This window comes from Micropterus salmoides, unplaced genomic scaffold (assembly GCF_014851395.1).
Source record: "Micropterus salmoides isolate LMB-PRFRI ecotype aquatic unplaced genomic scaffold, ASM1485139v1 Ms_hic_scaffold_1, whole genome shotgun sequence".
Lineage (NCBI taxonomy): Eukaryota > Metazoa > Chordata > Actinopteri > Centrarchiformes > Centrarchidae > Micropterus > Micropterus salmoides.
Genome location: NW_024040040.1, coordinates 24,459,513 through 24,474,608, shown reverse-complemented (window position 1 = coordinate 24,474,608; position 15,096 = coordinate 24,459,513). Strand labels below are relative to the sequence as shown.

Genomic DNA, 15,096 nt, shown 5'->3' with positions numbered 1-15,096 from the left:
GTACAGCCGTAACCCTACACACACTCATCTGACTTTGGTCCTAAATTAACAGCAATTCACCACCTTAATAGTACTGCTAAATAAACCAAATGCACTCATATGGTGCCTGTGCTAGATTAATGATCTCATTATGAGCCCACTGCAGAGATGGTAATGTGAGCCATTTTATGTGTGGACTAAGAGTCTAGGAGAAAATACTGCATCTGAAAACAGGTGGAGCCTGTTACCCACTTGTTATATAGGTAACAACTGGGAATATCCTATAAATGTGTGGATCCCATAGAGCTTAAATAATAAAATAAAATTATAAAGAATAAAAAAATGGCATAACAATACTGGGCATCTATCCACCAAGGTCTCTGCAGCGGTGCTCCAAATTCAAGATCAAGTCATCTGAGATCCATAGGTAGGGCAGGCTACTGAGACCAAATCTAAACTCACTGATACACACTAGTCTATTGCTATCCCACTAAAATTCTTTAAAATTAAAATTTCTTAACCTACAGGCTAACATATGGATCCTGCAGTAACCTGCTAAGTCTATTCAGGTCCCATGTGTGTCTGGCCATGTGGGTCGGTAATGGAGTTATGGTGGACCACAACAACCCATGTGAGCAATCAATCAGAAATGCACAGAAATCATTATTTGCATGTGCTTTGATGATATCTCACATTTAAACCTTTCCATGCTTTCCAACTTTCTTCATGATTATAAATTAGTGTTGTCTTGCATAATATTAACTTGAGCTGAATCATTTCAGCTGTTGAAGAAAATTAAAAGATTGATGATGTTCTACCAACCAGTGTTCCCTTTATTCCAGGTGGTCCTTGTGGCCCAGGCAGCCCTCTCTCTCCCTAAAAGATATTCAAGAACACAGACGGGAATGACTTTAAGTCACCAACATAAACCAAAGGTCACATTCTACCTGAGGACCCTTTGGGCCCGCTTCCCTGGACGCCCTATTATTTTCATTATTGATTAATCTGTCGATTCATGAAATTATGGCTGCAAAGCAGTTTCCACAATGTAGTGATATATAGTATAACTTTTTTCATTTCATTTCACTGGTGAAAATTACTAATGACCTCCTAATTGCATCACACAAAGGACTTGTCTCTGTACTGGTTTTATTAGATCTTAGTGCTGCATTTGATACCATTGACCATCTGATCCTATTACAGAGACTGGAACATTTAATTGGCATTAAAGGAACTGCTCTAAGCTGGTTTAAGTCCTATTTATCAGAATGATTTCAGTTTTTACATGTTAACAATGAATCCTCCATGCACGCCGAAGTTAGTAATGGAGTTCCACAAGGATCTGTGCTTGGACCAATCCTCTTCACTTTATATATGCTTCAAGATGTTAAAACCTGGATGACCTGTAATTTTCTAATGTTAAACTCAGATAAAACTGAAGTTATTGTTCTAGGGCCCAAGCACCTCCGTGACACATTATCCAAAGATATAGTTTCTCTGGATGGCATCGCCCTCGCCCCCAGCACCACTGTGAGGAATCTTGGAGTTATCTTTGATCAGGATATGTTGTTCAAGTCTCACATCAAGCAAATTTCAAGTACCACCTTTTTTCACCTATGTAATATTGCAAAAATCAGGAACATCCTGATGCAGAAAAACTAGTCCATGCATTTGTTACTTCTAGGCTGGATTACTGCAATTCCTTATTATCAGGCTGCTCGAAAAAGTCCATTAAGACTCAGATTCAGCTCAATCAGAATGCTGCAGCACGTGTTCTGACAGGAACCAGGAAAAGAGATCATATTTCTCCTGTCTTAGCTTCTCTGCATTGGCTTCCTGTAAAATCCAGAATAGAATTTAAAATCATTCTTCTTACCTACAAAGCTCTTAATGGTCAGGCACCATCTTATCTTAAAGAGCTCATAGTACCTTACTACCCCACCAGAGCACTGCGCTCACAGAATGCAGGGTTACTTGTGGTTCCTAGAGTCTCCAAAAGTAGACTAGGAGCCAGAGCGTTCAGCTATCAAGCTCCTGTCTTGTGGAACCAGGTTCCAGTTTGGGTTCGGGAGGCAGACACCATCTCCACATTTAAGAGTAGGCTTTAGGCACCAGTGAGAAGGTCTCTGGTGATACTTGAAATATGAGACGGGTCAGGTTTTCTGGTGAAACATGAGCACCAATCAGGGTGACAACAAATATTTCAACCTGGAAAAATTCACAAACACTGGAGTGAAGCAGGCCCTGCATGGTAACATTTGTCTTACTCATCCATCAACTCATCAGCATACTGTCTGTGGACGATGAGGCCAGAGGAGGCAGATGTAGAACATGACAAAGAAGACCAAGCTTTTGGTCTGAACCACAGCTGTGAGTCAGTTCAGGGCTAATGACACAAGAAAGTGCTGTATGAACAGTTATACCATGGCTTGCTATGAAATGTTCATTGACAAGAACCAGTTAGTGATCTGCTTAGACTCTAAAGACATTACATTTGGTTGATTGCTGTTTATTGTGTGAAATGCTGGATCACAGCATCCTTTGTTGACATTTCATTCCATATAGTTAGATTATATGCATACAGTTGCTTCTGTTTGGCCACCCCTCTGACACTAAAAGACATCAGCTCTAAGCCAGCTGGAGAGGCAACAACCCCATCATCATAATCTAATGTTTGCTGAGAGATTTTCAGCTCTGCTCAGCATCCTTCATTCAGGGATTGTTTGTGTAATAATAAACCCTCAGACATGAACATGGAGAGATTAATGCAGCCTCTGATACAAGGCAATAACAACTGGGAAAACATAGGATAGTAAAACAATTTACAATAATAAAACCATCATCAACTTGATTTGGAAGGGAGGTTTGGCTTTAGGATGCAGTTGGAGCTACTCTGCAGGCAATGCTGTCTGCTACTGTGGCCCTATGGAGGTCTGTGTGTTCACATGCACATGTTAGCATTGTATTTTAAACATGGTGTTAATGGGTTCTGGGTATCAGTACTGAAGGCTGCTGAATAAGTAAGACAGGGAAAACAAGCTCCTCAGTTTGTGTGTGTGTCTGTGTGTCTGCGTGTCTGCATGTCTGCATGTGCTTTGCTTTTGACTCTGCTTCCTATAAAGTGAGTGTGTGGTTGTGGGGCGTGATAGTGATGAGTTTACCAGTCTGACGCTTGCAGAATGTAAAAGTATGAACATTTAGAGAGGTGGGACATTCACCAGTTGTTCCAAAGAGCAGCCTTTTAGCTGGAGGACTTGAAGTAATAAATGGTGACTTTCCATATTAACAATACTGTTTTATGCCTCATAAAAGTATATTCAACCTGCAGTATACCTAGTCGACAAGACAAGCAACAACCTCCATGACATGCCCAGAACATTGTGTCTTACTCACCTACGTAACATTATTTAACATAAAACTTTAAATAAGTCAGCGTTGACTTGGTTTCATATGGGACTCAAACCTAACCAAAATGAGTCAGCAGCGTTTTCAAACTTCTCAGTTTTAGGTCTTCGGATTCGCTGTTGTAGTCTAGACAGGAGGTGCAAACGTTGCAAACGGTCTGCGTTTTAAAACAAAAACGTAGTAGTGTGGATGTAGCCTCAGTCTCCTGGGTGAAACTTAAAAATGTGTTGTAATAAGCTGCTGCACAGTCAACATATACGGCTGTTTCTCTGCTGAGGATGGGCTGGGTCAGGAAGCAAACACATTCATCATTCACCCCAACCTTCACACACAAGCTTTCACTGCATGGTCTGCAACTCTTGCAATAAATGTGGTTTTTAAAACAAACATCACAGGATAATCAGATATGGCAGATATTTTTTATGGAAAATAAAATTATCAAAGACTTTTTCTTTTGGATTTAATTGACTTTTGAGCAAAATATTCTGCTTCCAGCATGGATGGTTTGAGCTGAAATATAGTCAGTAACACCTGACAGTAAAGCATGGACTGTAACTTTGTCTGACTGGTCGAAAACAACTTCCTGGTTTTAAAAACAGCATGTTTTTGAATTCATTTCTTTTAGCAGTTAATAAAGCCTGAGTGCTCATCGCCCCATGCATACATGAAGACTTAGGACAGCTTTGCCTATTCTATGTGTCCTAGTGTGTGCAGTGTGTGCAGTGTATGTGTGTGTTTACTAGCACACAGCAATGTGTAAAAGCAGCGGTGAATCGGAGCTCTCATGTTAATGTCCTGATTTGTCTTTCCTTTAGAACTTTATAGGACCATTTGAAAACCAGTTGCTTGTGATATCCATATAACGCTGAGTTAACAGATAAGTTACAAAACGATATTTGTCTCTGCGTTCATCAGCAGCTATAACACTGATCACTTTGTGAATTATGCTGTAATAACTTGTATTAATACATTGATCTTGTCATTGTTTCTGCAGATTAATTACAGTGATCTAGTTTAATATCTAATAACTGAAAAACAACAGATTCCAGGTGTTTATATTGTACACTTACTTTATGCAGCCTTCTGTAATAAATGACACATATTATCAACTCACCGGGGCACCTTGAGCTCCAGCAGCACCAGTCGGCCCAGTTTCTCCCTGAGGACACAACAGACATATCAATACCTTTCACTAATGAGTTCCAAGGGACAGCATGAGCTGTACAGTGTCTGATCACTGTCACTTATTCACATATTCCTGTTAAAGACATCACAACCCACAAGGATACGATCCAAAGAATACACATGTGGTGCAGCTACATATACTTACAGTTCAGGGAAATGAATGATTGTGGCTTATGAGCAAGTGAGTGAATGAATGAACAAAAGACAAGTCAGTCAGCTGCAATGAGTAAACAGTACAAGCAAGTGCTAGTTTTGCCTTTCTGATATCAAGCTCCTCTCCTGTGCAACCAGGTTCCAGTTTGGGTTCAGGAGGCAGACACCTTCTCCACATTTAAGAGTAGGCTTAAGACTTTTCTCTTAGATAAAGCTTATAGTTAGGGCTAGCTCAGGTGAGTCCTGAACCATCCCTTAGTTATGCTGCTATAGGCCTAGACTGCCGGGGGACTTCCCGTGATGCACTGAGCTCCTCTCTCCTCTACTTTCTCTCCCTCTGTATGCAACCTCATCCCATTAATGCATGTTACTAACTTGACTTCTTCTCTTTCCGGTAGTCTTGTGCTTTCTCGTCCCTCTCCTCTCTCCTCCTATCACTTCTGCAGGTGTTTCTGGCTCTGGAGATGTGGAGTCTGGATCTGTGGCTGCGAGTCACCTGCTGCCCCCGTGTTCCTGCTCGATACCCTCTGCTACAAATATTGTTACTAGTCCAGTCCTATCGTTATTATTGTTATTATTATCATTAACATTACGATTATTATTATAAACACTACTATAAATATTTGTACCATTATTCATTCAGTCTGTACCAACATTACATTTACTGTCTGTACCTCTGTGTGTTTATTGTGTAGGCTGCTCCCCCATACCCCCCCCCCCCCATCCCTCTCTCCCTCTTTATGGCTATCACTCTCTCTATCAGTCTTTCTACCTGTATTCATCACACAGCCGCAGGTGTGTGTGTTGTGTAATTTTGCTCAACAGAGATGAGGCTGATTTTGAATTAAAAACATGACGCAATATTTGCCGTCCCTGTAGTTATAGGCAGTGGTTTTAACAAGAGTGCATAGGCAAAAATCTGCCCGTGCAGTGGAGAAGCAGTGGTTTAGATTCACACTGCATTACAAAGTTTGCTCCTTCTGCTTGACTCCCTGTGAAAGCTTGGTTCTTGAAGTCATATATCAGCACTACTTGAATTTAAGGGAACTGTTTGGATTTGGCGTATCTGTGGTGTGATACTGACGCATGAACAGCAGTGTGGCCGGTGCTGTGGTCAGAGATCCTGCAGTGAGCCAGCGACAAACAAACATTTAAGCCACAACACAACATGCAAATAAAGTTTTAACCAGCCGCACCACAATCCACTGGTTGGTTTTGCTCTCAGACCTCTCTATACTGTTTAACTGTGTTTGCTGAATGTATTACGATGCAAGTGGTATGTGAACAGTGCAGCTGTAATACACTGACGCCGGCAATGAAAATGTGAAACAAGCTGTAAAATATCTCTTGGTACTGCAAGCCATTCATTTGTAAAATTACATGTTCGCTGCAGAGTTCTGACACTAAAACAATCTGTAGTTTTACACATAATAGACATATCGAACAATGTGGTACTGTCCCAACATAAACCCCTACTTCATGCTTTATCTGGCATCAAAAATCATCATAACTGTTATTTAAAGTATACTTGAGCCATCTACTAAATGTTGTGGAAGTGTTTTGTTGTCTCTGTACTGGATTAACCATGTGATATGTTTGTAGTCTGTGTTGCTTTTTAACTTACTGGGATCGCGTAGAACATCAAAAACTTAAATCTTGGGGTGGCCTAGTAGTTACGACCACTATATATATTTTTTTGTCAGCAATACGTGTCAACTACCCTACTATGTCTGTGGAGACATACATCTTTAATAAACAAATCACAAAAATATACTTTTAGTTAAAAAACAGGCTCAGTAATATCCTAAATCAGTTGCTCACTGCATTTTTTTTTTTTTAAGCAGCGGATGAATCCACGTGTGGTGCTATAGTGAGTATTTGGGGCAGCAGGATGGTGTATGTGGGACTGAGTCTGAATAAACTACAGTGTGTGTTCATGGTCATGAAGGAACATGTCACCCAACGTGTAGCAGTGAGGCATTCGGGCCGAATGAAATGATTGGCCGTGCCACAGACAATTTCTTTCACATTTCAGTCAGCATTTGATTTATTGATTGCTGTCGGGATGTAAAGAGAATTTCAACAAATATTACAAAAAACTGCTTCCAAAATAAACTGCCTAGCCCAGCTGTAAAGGGGCTATGTAGTATCATGTTGTAGCATGTCTACTTATGATTTTAATAAACTTATGAGGATTAATACAAATTATGAATTTTAATATTTAGAGAATATTAATTCATACAGCTCTCGTTTCGAGGTGCACCACCAGAGATTTAATTCACCCAGAGTCTCCGGACCTCTGGGTAGCGTTTTATACAATTATTCATTAGTGATCAGTTAGTTAATAATCGCTCAATTATCAAATCAATCAGTCAGTCTCATATCGAAGTAGTAAATTCTCGTGACAGGGACTTGGAGTTAGACAATACACACACACACAATTCCTGTGAAATTTATTAAATAACTAAAGGTGGATATGAATGCGGTTAAATATACATCAAAGAAATAAAAAATGGCTGAACAATGACAATGTGGAGTTCTATTGTCGGGAGATTTGATTCATACGGGAAGCTAATGGACGCAATTAGATGATACTAACTCGGTTAAATTTGTCTAGGAGTTTTAAGGATTAAAGATACTGGATTAACAGATTATTGGACATCACTGAACACAGAATGCCATGGTTTGGTCTTACTGCTTGTCGTTTCTCCCAGCCGAGTTGCTGGTCGGCGGCCTACGCTGGCGGAGTTCCATGCGTTCTCGGTTAGGACGGCTTAAAGCTGTTGGCCAGTCGCTTTCTCTGCCAGGGAATTGCTCCGAAGGTCCGTCTTGGTCGGCTTATTGAAGGAAGCTTGCAGTGGGAGGCCTTTACAACCCTGGCTCGGGTTAGAGGTTTGGTCGTCCTTTGTTACTGCTGGCGGGCCCACCTGGCTGGGTCCGGCTTCGGTGGGAGCAGTGTAAGTTAGCTCGACGAATAAAGCTTAAAAAGAACTTGGTCGTTCTTGAATTAAAATAGTGTAACTTAATGGTCTGATAACTTTTAACAAACAAAACCAAAGAAAATAAAAGCAAGTAAGTTGCTGGAAACGAGGGAAAAGCCGAGGAGCCTTCGCGGCGCCGGGTCGAACTTTAGGCGTTGCCGGGAGAGGGAGCACGCTGAGCGGGTGCCGAAATGCAGGCGAAGAGGGCAAGAGGACAAGAGAAACAACAAGAGCGCGTGTCGCTGCTTTTGTTTGTTGGGGCGTGGATCCCAGGGGGCTTGTTTCCTTTGAGAGGGAGGGCTTTGTTTCCGGTTTCCTGAGAGACTGTCTTTTTTTTTACTTTTAATATGTCTATTCAAATATCTATTTGCACGTATTGTAATCAAATATCTTCCCACAATCAAACCTTAATTGTGAAACGGTTATACCATTCTTAGTTTTAAGCATTTGATAAAAAGGAAAGCAATTGTCAGTAGTTCAACCTTAAAGTTAGCATTTCCTAGGAATCACATCAGATGAGAGGAACTTAACTAGCTTCCTGGATAATATTGGCCTTTACACATTCTTAGAGAATATAGGCAAGATACACGAATGGCATCAGATTATGAACAGGTAAATACAGAGTGACATTCATACATTCAATGGCATTTCAGATTGATGGCATGTAATACTTATTTTGTCCACTTGGGGGAGCTCTGGTTACATGAAGATAGATTTGATTATTCCTAAAACAATCCTTTGCTCAGGAGCTGGGAAATTTAGTTATTTAACATTAAATTCGAGCTAGAAAATTAATCGAGTATGACATTTCTTTATCATATCATTTCTAAAGGAAGTGTCAGAAAATTGGGAACAAAGCATTGGTTACAACATAAAATTAAAGCTGCAAGCAGCGTTGGGTGGGCCCTCGCACTTGTAGCGCGTCCGCGCGTGAACCGGCCGAGTTGCATATTCTGGAGCTCTGCCGGTGCGGCTGTGAATTTCCTACGCGGTTCCGACGCCGCATGAAGGTGCTATATGTCACTTCCTGTGTCCCCTATGTGGAGCTACATAGCACTTGCCGCTATGAATATAAATCGTATTGGCGTGTAGATGTCTGCGGGGTGGGAGAGTTATCAAGCACGTAAAGTTTGTTTCAGATGTGAGCATGTACACTGAACAATAATGTACCCAAACAATAAAATAAATTCCTTTTATATTTCCCTGCCTTGTTGTTTATGTGTACATACAGAGGGAGAATGTGAGAACAGCACACATTTCATCGTTACTGTGTGTTAGAGCATGGGAGAACAGTGGATACTTTTAATACAGCCCACACCCCTAATACTGTGTAACTATAACAAGTAGAGAACAGAAGAAAAAGATGTTCTTTCTTTACAACTGTCTGCATAGCTTATTCATATTGTGTAATGAATGAAAATAAATAGGCCTACTAGGCTCCTCTCTACTTTGACATTTAAGATTAGCTTGTTTGATCCACCTTCATACACATGTGACATTACTGTACAACTTGAGAAAGGTGAGTTGTTTTCTGCTCCAGCCTGCCTAAAAGAAAAGCGTTTTTGGGATTAAATGGACTTTATTAGCTGCTGCAGTGCAGGATGAACTCAGAATAGACCCATTTCTCACCTTATTATTCTAAATCATGCAACGAAGAAGAAGAAATGCATAATAAATCCTGGGACAAAATCTGTCCACAAATACTGTACAGCATGTAGTCTGATTAACAAGACTTGTGTTATAGCTGACTTGGGCAGTGAAATGTTAATTTTTTTAATTCATGTGGTCATAGTTGTCCACAACTTAAATCAGAATATAAGAAGAAATGTTTTATACCACCTCAAGAAGGCTTCCTATCAGAAAGGTAGGAAGGTATTTCAAATGTACAACTGCAGTACTTAAATCTAAGTAAAGTAATTTCCCTGACATTTTTGTGTTACTTTACTTTTAATAGACCCATGTAAGAGGTTTTATACTTCCTGTGAGTATAATCCAATCAATCTTATTTTCATACTGTATATCCGTTGTGTAATTTGATAAATTGTGTTGTATGTCGTGCTCGCATCTCAGAGAAGACTCTGACTGCAACATGCGTCTTTGTAAAGAGAGAAACGGACAGAAAAAGTCTCTAACTCTGCCTGTCAGCTCGCTCTGCTCCGTTAAAACTGAATTTACCATACAGAATTGAATACGAGTGCACTCCAGATTTAGCTGCAGCCAGCTGACCGTGTGCTTCTCCCTATACCGCAGTTCTGTGTCCATGCATGCAGCAAACTGAAAGCACTGTCTGTCGGAGCGTCTACGTGAAAAGAGAAGGAAGACATTGCTGGTAGTATTGTCTTCAGAGTTGTTAAACACCTCAGCGCACTGAAGGAAGTCATCTGACTGTGTGAGGGGCAAGATCGTTGATGTCTGCAGGCAGAGTAGGAGCTCTCCTGTCTGATGGTCCACCAATAGCAGAGAAGATGACCCCTTGAGACACAGCCCCTCCTCATTTGCATAATGAGGCAGAAATGCATACAAAATTTAAAAAAGACAGGCAGAAATAAATACCATGGGTGAAAATAAATAAGGTAAATAAATACAAAGGAAGAATAAAACAGACAAAAATATTAAACACACACATAAATAAATACATTAAAAAAATTAGTAATAAATAAAGTTGAATAAACAAATAAGGTAATTATAACAAAGGTGAATAAGTAAAGGCACTAATTAAAATATATACATTTATGTCTCCTTGTATAATTTAATTACTACCTACATTTATTTATTTACTTTATTTTTTTGTGTATGTAATTGGATGCTTATTTATTTATTGAGCATTTATTTATTTCTGTATTTATTTCTGGCTGTGTCAGGATCGGTCCTCCATAACAGGGTGGGAGAGTTATCAAGCACATAAAGTTTGGTTAAGATGTGAGCATGTACACTGAAGTTACAACAACTTCCGTGTCATGGCGAAGAGCTGATCTTTGACGCCACGCCACGGACACGCCCATTGACGAAAACTTGCCAATAGCACAACTTTTCATCTTCAATGCCTTTAGAAGGCACAGCAGAAATTTGAGGTCGGTCGGACTAAATCCCTTCCTGTTGATTTTAGGGCATCGCTCCAAGAGGCTTTTTTGTGCGTCTGGACAAGATACACGTACCACAGAAAATTCGTGCACGTAGGTGAAACGTGCGGCGGGGGCTGCTTTGTTAAAAGTCACTTCCTTTTGCCAGCAGGTGGCGCTATGACTGTGGGTGAATGTCAGCATGTACATGTGTTCAGGGCAAGACTCTCATCCTACATGTACAGTTTGGTGCAGATGTGAGCATGTACACTGAAGATACGACAACTTCCGTGTCATGGCGAAGAGTTGATCTTTGACGCCACGCCACGGACACGCCCATTGACGAAAACTTGCAAATAGCACAACTTTTCATCTTCAATGCCTTTAGAAGGCACAGCAGAAATTTGAGGTCGGTCGGACTAAATCCCTAGGAGGAGTTCGTTAAAGTACGAAGTGTGTAAATCATCCAAAATTTGACGTAAAATTCAAAATGGCTGACTTCCTGTTGGGTTTAGCCTATGGCTCCAAGAGACTTTTTTGTGCGTCTGGACAAGATACACGTACCACAGAAAATTCGTGCACGTAGGTGAAACGTGCGGCGGGGGCTGCTTCGTTAAAGGTCACTTTCTGTTGCCAGCAGGTGGCGCTATGACTGTGGGTGAATGTCGGCATGTACATGTGTTCAGGGCGGGACTCTCATCCTACATGTACAGTTTGGTCCAGATGTGAGCATGTACACTGGAGTTACAACAACTTGTTTCATAGCGAATCATCGACGCCACGGACACGCCCATTGACGAAAACTCGCAAATAGCACAACTTTTCATCGTCAATGCCTTTAGAAGGCACAGCAGAAATTTGACATCGATCCGACTAAATCCCTAGGAGGAGTTCGTTAAAGTACGAAGTGTGTAAATCATCCAAAAATGGCCGTAAAATTCAAAATGGCCGACTTCCTGTTTACTTTAGGCTATGGGTTCTTGAGGCTTTTTTGTGCGTCTTGATACGATACATGTCCCCAGAAAATTTCGTACATGTAGGTTGAACGTGAACGAGGGGCTAATCTTTTCCAATTTTCTAGGTGGCGCTAGCGAGTCATTTTGCCACGCCCATGTGCGAAACTTGTAGAATACGAAATTTTTCACCGGTTCTGACATGTTTGCAAATTTTGGTGAGTTTTCGAGTATGTTTAGGCCATGTCAGTTGAGCCTACTTTGCAGAAAAAATAAATAAATAAATAAATAATAATCCGAGCAAATTCAATAGGGACCTCACACGGTCGTGCTCGGGCCCTAATGAAGAAATGTCAGGGATCCTTGCTGAAAATTAAAACACTGCAAAATTAACTTATTTAGATTCTTTTCAACAACAAATATCAACAGCAACATGGTAATATAACTACTCAAATGGAGTGGAGAGACCTAGTTAAGTAACTTAATGATTATTTAATTAAACAAGGTAATACTTTGAGTTTTGGAGGAGACAGTACTCCTTGTTTACACAAAGGAATTCAGGGCTGTCCTCCTCTGGTGTTCTGGAGTTTCTCACGCCTGGCTGTGAGAGGAGAATATCCTTTGATGTGAGATAATTAAACAAAGACGGAGTTCAGTTGCCATGGTTACATGTGTGGGGGGCAGTTTAGGGTTCCCCTTCGAAGGAACTCAAACTGCGTCGGTGACGACACTATGGGAACGCCTCTGGGCGTGGCAGGGCTGAACTATGAATGAAACTACTCCAATCCTATTGGTGTTACTAGAACGGTAGTGTGTGACGGCGTAACCGGAGGGGGTATATAAGCACGCTGGCACATAGGACACATTAGCTTCTTTCTATTCAGCAGGCGCTCTGGATATGTTTGGAAGCTCCATCATCCTACCTGAAGTCGAGACGAAGCAGCAGATCATGTCGAAGCGATTCCGACAGTGTGTCTTTCCATGTGAGCATTTCATCACGGAGGGTGATACCCATGGGATGTGCGTCTCATGCCTGGGGATGTCGCATGCTCAGGCAGCTCTCGAGGGGGCTGCCTGCGACCACTGTGAGGCCCCTTCCCTGAGGGTGCTGAGGTCTTGAGCAGCTCTTTTCCTAGAGGATGGTCAGATGCGCTCCCCCCGGTCGCTGAGGCGTCGCGGCGGCTCCGATCCTGGGGTTTGCAACGCGAGATCGCTGAGGGTGCCGGAACGGCTGAGGCCTTTTTCCGGTCCTCGTCCACGGAATCCTCCTCATCCCCGATCGGGAGCCCGTTTCTCGGTTTCTCCCACTTGAGGGGTGAGTCCGGAGAGGCTTGCACGATCTGGCTCTGAGGAGCTAGATGTGCTTAGCATGGAGAATGACTTCGGGGAAACGGAACGTCATCAGCCCTCGCCAGGATACGAGGAGTTGTTAGAAGTGGTGACGCGGGCTGTGGACAAGCTGCACATTGATTGGCCACAGGTGGTGCAGCAGCCATCGGTGGGCAGCAAACTGGACGAGCAGTTTCTGCAACACCGAGCGCCACCCCCGCGTCGGCCCCTACCATTTTTTCCGGACGTTTTGTTCAACAAACCCTTCTCTGCGCTGCTGTCTACGTCTCCCCGGCTGGACTACGGCAACGTGTCAGAGATCAGACAGCACGGCTACAGAGCGATGCCACGAGTGGAGGAGGCACTGGCTAGCTACCTCTCTCCCAACCTCGCCTCATCACTCCGGACGCCAGCGCTCCCCACCAAGCCGTGTCGGGTGACGTCCGATTTGGTGGGCAAGGCCTACATGGCAGCGGGTCGAGCTGGTGCCAGCCTGCACACGATGGCTGTCTTACAGGCATACCAGGCCAATCTCCTTCAGGACTGTGACGTAGGGGGAGGTCCCTCTGAGGAGGACCTGACAGAGCTCCGTAGAGCGACGGACTTGGCTCTCCGTGTGACCAAGTAAACGGCCCGTTCCATCGGCCGATCCATGGCGGCTTTGGTGGCTACGGAGCGCCATCTGTGGCTCAACCTATCGGGCATCCAGGGGAAGGAGAGGGCTTTTCTCCTGGATGCGCCCCTCTCGCCTTCTGGCCTGTTTGGCGAAGCAGTGGATGCTGTCGTCAAAACTGTGGAGAGGCCACCAGCCCTGAGGTCGCACCAATTATGCAAACTGGCACATCAGATCCTCCTGTGGTCCCAGCAGAGACTGCTGTCCATTAGAGCGATGTACATCCCTGGGACCCAGAATCAAGGAGCAGACCTGCTGTCGAGACAGGGGCTGAGGCCCGGGGAATGGAGACTCCACCCCGAGGTGGTGGAGTTATTATGCGAAGAGTTCGGCCCCATAGATGTGGCCTTGTTTGCGTCCCGAGAGACGGCGCACTGTCCACTGTGGTTCTCCCTCTCGCCCCCAGCCCCGCTAGGGCTGGATGCCATGGTGCAGACATAGCCAAGGCTGCGTCTGTATGCGTTTCCCCCAGTCGCTCTGCTCCCGGGGGTTCTGGAGCGGGTCCGCTAGGACGGCGTCAGTCTAGTATTAGTAGCCCCGTTTTGGCCGGCACGAGTGTGGTTCTCGGATTTAATATCGCTCCTCGAGGGCCCGCCTTGGCAGGTCCCTCTGAGGAGAGACCTGCTGTCCCAGGCAGAGGGCCGGATCTTTCACCCGCACCCCACCCTGTGGCAGCTATGGGTCTGGCCCCTGAGAGGGCACAGTTCCTAGAGGCGGGCCTGACGACAGGAGCAGTCGAGACGCTGCTCAGCTCCAGAGCCCCGTCCACGAGAAGGATGTACGGCCTAAAGTGGAATGTGTTCACCACCTGGTGCAGAGAACGGGCGGTGGACCCAGTTACCTGCTCGGTAATTGTGGTACTGGAGTTCCTCCAGCACCGTTTCTCCGCCGGCCTCTCCCAGTCCACTCTCAAAGTGTATGTGGCTGCCATTGCAGCATTCCACGCCCCTCTGAGTGATGGGCCCTTGGGGAGGCTTCCACTGGTCGTGCGCTTCCTCCGTGGAGCCCGGAGGATGAGACCCGTGACTCGTTCCAGGGTTCCCACCTGGGACCTGTCAGTGGTTCTCGAAGCACTGGCTGAGGCCCCCTTCAAACCCCTGGAATCGGCTGAGGCCAAGCACCTGACCTTTAAGATGACCTTTCTCCTCGCTATCACCTCTCTGAGGAGGGTGGGGGATCTCCAGGCACTTTCGGTTTCTCCCCGATGCCTGGAGTTTGCCCCGGGGAGTGTCAGGGCCATCCTGCATCCTTGTCCAGGTTATGTCCCTAAGGTTCCGGCCAGACTGGCATGGTCCACGGTGCTGCAGGCGTTTCATCCCCCACCTCATGTGACGGCGGAGGACGGGAGACTTCATCTGCTCTGCCCTGTCAGAGCACTG

General features: G+C 44.0%; 1 protein-coding gene across 1 annotated transcript in view; it reads right to left on the bottom strand.

Annotated features, from left to right (window-relative positions):
• LOC119918435 (collagen alpha-1(XXI) chain-like) overlaps nucleotides 1–15,096 on the bottom strand; it is a 101,111-nt gene that overhangs the window by 14,772 nt on the left and 71,243 nt on the right. The window contains exons 16-17 of the mRNA XM_038739223.1: nucleotides 4,499–4,543; nucleotides 802–855 (exon numbers count right to left, since the gene is read on the bottom strand). Coding sequence (XP_038595151.1) covers nucleotides 802–855; nucleotides 4,499–4,543 — 99 coding nt within the window. The remainder of the gene's footprint in view (nucleotides 1–801; nucleotides 856–4,498; nucleotides 4,544–15,096) is intronic.